Here is a 3458-nt window from a genome sequence, read left to right on the forward strand (position 1 = left end):
TCTGGACTAGGACCTGTCCCGAGTGGAATTAAAACACTGAAGTATTCCAAGAGCAATATAAACACCTAGCTAAGGTATGAGCCATATCGTGTCTTTCTTCTTGTTGTCGTTTAAAAAATGTAAAATTCAGTACATAGGAAAATACCCAAGCAGTGGAAATCAGGATCCACACTGAGGAACTTGCAGGTGATGGATGACACACTGGAATTCCGAGTGGCTTTCTCCATCGGCCATGGCAACACTGCGCTACTGAGAGCAACATAGACAGAAGAAGCAAAACCTTGTAAAATTAGCATCTCTAGTTCTAAGGGGGAAGGAACAATCAAAAGAAGAGATTTAGGGCATTCAGTGGAATGCTAAGGAACAAAAAGATCTTAAAACATAACGAGTGGCTTATCTAGAAACGCAAAATATTTCAACTCTGCTGCTGCTGCACAAACTGCACCCACAGAACGTGATAAAAGCTTCTGCACCGCTAAATACGCTGAAACCCTTGGGGGGGGAGTGGCTAAAAAGCATTTTATATTATGGAAAAGGTTTTGGGGAGGGTTTGTTTCTCTTTTAGAATTCTATCTGAAGAATGTTTAATTGGGTTTTGGGCACTTTTTAGACAATCATTTGGCACTTCGAGATTTAGGTTCTTAGGCACAATGCGACAAGGTGAGCTTGGCCAGTCCTTCCCCGTGCATCCTGTAGAGCAGCTGGAACTCTGCAGGCAGCTGGTGGGACTCCTGCCACTTGGTCGTGAACTTGGTTCCCTTCTTGTCGTAGTAGTGGTACGGGAGGTCCTCGCGCGTGTTGGGGTCGAAGCCGAAGGGCCAGAACCCGTACAGGTGGATCTCCTCGCACACGGCCGACGCGAGGGTGTACATGAGAATACCTGTGCTCAGCCGCTTGGGTGACAGGTGCTTGTTCCTCCAGTACCTGGGGAAACACGGAGAAGTGTCAGAGCCAATCTCTGCAGGAGCAACAGAGCTGCAGTTGCTGTATAAACGAGCAGGATCTAGTCCTAACTTACCACACCAGGCGTGAAGGGAAAATAAATAAGACAGGCAAATAGGTATTTGTACAGAGAGGTGTATTTTGGCAAGTTCAATGCAAGGCAAAACCACCCACCTGTTAACATGCTGCATGATGTTCCCTGGCCAAGCCAACTGCACCTTCAGCTGCCCTCTGTGCTCAACGAAGAAGTCAACCAGTGTCCTGGTGACTGTCGCCGACGTGTGGAAGAAGAAAGCGGGGATCCAAAGAATGGCCCCGTCCAGCTTCTTCAAGCTTAAGAAGAAGTTGTTGCGATCCTGAATGGTCAAAAGGTTGTTGTAATACTTCTCCAGGATGCTGGGGTTGAAGGTGGTGAGGTTGGTTTTCCTCCCAACATCTTTCTGGAAAGCCTCGGTCGGAGCAAAGTTGCACCGAAAGACAAAGTCGGATTTGTCTATTTCTTGGCCGCACTGGCTCCCGGTCAGGATGCCACTGTTGCCCACCACGGCACAGATGTTGTAGTGCTTGTTCAGGATGGGAGACACGTCAGGGAGCAGCGACCTGAAGTTATTGCTGATGGAGAAAACGTACTTATGGCTGGAATAGTCGTAGTGCATCAGCTGTCCGATCCGAACGCTGCTCTTGGTCAAGGAGAAGTTTTTGATGACATCAACGTGCTGAAGGATTTCTTGCCTGCAATAAAAGAGCAAAAGAAAAGAAAGCATGGGGTTATATTTCCCCTCTTTCTGCAGTGGAGGAATTTTATTTCCAGCTAGACTGCCTTACTTTTTGAAGTGCAACAAAGTCATATAAATGGACAGGAATTAGGGAGCTGTCTCCTCACCTGGAGCTCTAAGGCTTGGCTTTGGGACTGACACCAGCTAAGGCTGTGTCTGTGGGAAGGGTGTTGGGATTAAAATGGTGGATGGGCTGTGTCAGAGCAGCCTCCCACACTCACCCTCTGCAGGGTGTTTGTGCTGTGACACGGGGCCGGGGGCAGCCCTGCGTGCTTCGCTCCCAGGATATCCAGCTGAATTAACGGGAGCTGGTTTGTAAATACATACATTTTGATGTTCTCATTAACAAGCTTTGAATCACAAAACCAAGCGACAGTTGCTGTCTCCATCTATGCAGATATAATCCCTTAATGTCTCGTTGGGGCGTTTGGGCGAGCAGGATGGCACTTTTACAAGGGTTATTAGGGATACTTACAAAGCAAATAAAACCAGCCCTGCTCGGGAATTTCCCTAGCAGGGCATAAAATTAGAAACCCAATACCACTTTATTTGCTCATGTTTATGGAAAACAAACAACCTTTCCTCCAGCTCACATCCTCCAATGTCTGAGCTTTAATGGAGTCCCACTGGGTGCCCTAATTATGGGTTCTGGCTAACGGACAAGTGCAAAGGCAGCTCCTGAGGCATCAGCTAGAATCAGCAGAGGGGTGGCACAGGGACAGGTTGATGGGGCTGGTGGTGCCAGGAATGGAGGAACAGAGGGGTGCCCACTGTCCCACAGCCTGGGAAGTCCTGGGTGGAAAGGATGGGGCAGGTAAAGTGCCATCTCCTCCCTGCGGTCCGCAGCTCCTGAGGGCACCCCGGGAGGATGTCACTCGTCCTAATGAGCTGAACAGTGACCAGAAGTGAGGAGAGCCCAAGCCCTGCCCCGAGGGGCAGCCCCATCCAGGCTCAAGGGACCTGGATTCTGGCTCCTCAAGTGGGCTATGCGAGCCGAGCCGTGCCCTAAACCAGCAGGCATTTGTCAGGACAAAATCACAGTCCAAGGCGGCCATAGCTATCTTAAACGGCTAAATATTTGTGCTTTCTTTCACAGGAACGTTCAACACCTGCGCTGAGCCGCTCTGTGTGCCCGAGGAGCGCACAGCTCTGTGCCCGCCCCCGCCGCCCGAGCGGAGCCGGAGGCAGGAGCAGCACTGCACTTGCTCACTGCACTTGCTCAGAGCTGCCGGCAGCGGGTAAGTTTCTCTGGGCGTGTTTTGGCCTCCATGAACACGGCGTTTCATGGCTCTGCCAGCCCGCTGTGCTCTCAGCCTTAAACCCCAGCCATCTATCCCGGAGGAATGACAGTGTCACTCGCACGCCGCGAAACTGGGTCACGTTCTGCTCGGTGAAATGATGTCTGGCGTCCTGCTCTGAAACAATCCAGTCTTCCAGGGTAGCTGGAATTGCCTGGGGAAATGCTCTGGTTCGGCCTTTGTCTCTCGCCGCCGGCAAATTCCTCGGGGCTCAGAGAATGTAGCGGTTCCTGACTGCAGTCCCTGAAATCCCGGGGCGGGCTCACCTCTGGTGCGCGAAGGCGCTCCGGTTGAAGGCCCACTTGGAGGGCTTGTCCTGCAGCTCCTGGCTCAGGGAGTTGGTGATGGGGACGAACGAGGGGTCCAGGAACTTCAGCGCGAACTGGGACCTGCAGGCGGGAGCAGCGACGGCCCCGCACACACAGAGCACACACAGAGCACA

The 3458-nt window shown here is 51.7% G+C and overlaps 1 protein-coding gene across 1 annotated transcript; it reads right to left on the reverse strand.

The window, feature by feature from the left end:
• Positions 1 to 594: 594 nt before the first annotated feature.
• ST8SIA3 (ST8 alpha-N-acetyl-neuraminide alpha-2,8-sialyltransferase 3) lies at positions 595 to 3405 on the reverse strand (the record flags this gene model as incomplete). The annotated part of the gene is made up of 3 exons (XM_009073313.1): positions 595 to 924; positions 1117 to 1674; positions 3283 to 3405. Coding segments are annotated over 3 exons (964 nt in total), but the record flags the coding sequence as incomplete, so codon positions are not given.
• Positions 3406 to 3458: the final 53 nt, after the last annotated feature.

This window comes from Acanthisitta chloris, unplaced genomic scaffold, assembly GCF_000695815.1.
Source record: "Acanthisitta chloris isolate BGI_N310 unplaced genomic scaffold, ASM69581v1 scaffold40844, whole genome shotgun sequence".
Taxonomy (NCBI): Eukaryota; Metazoa; Chordata; class Aves; order Passeriformes; family Acanthisittidae; genus Acanthisitta; species Acanthisitta chloris.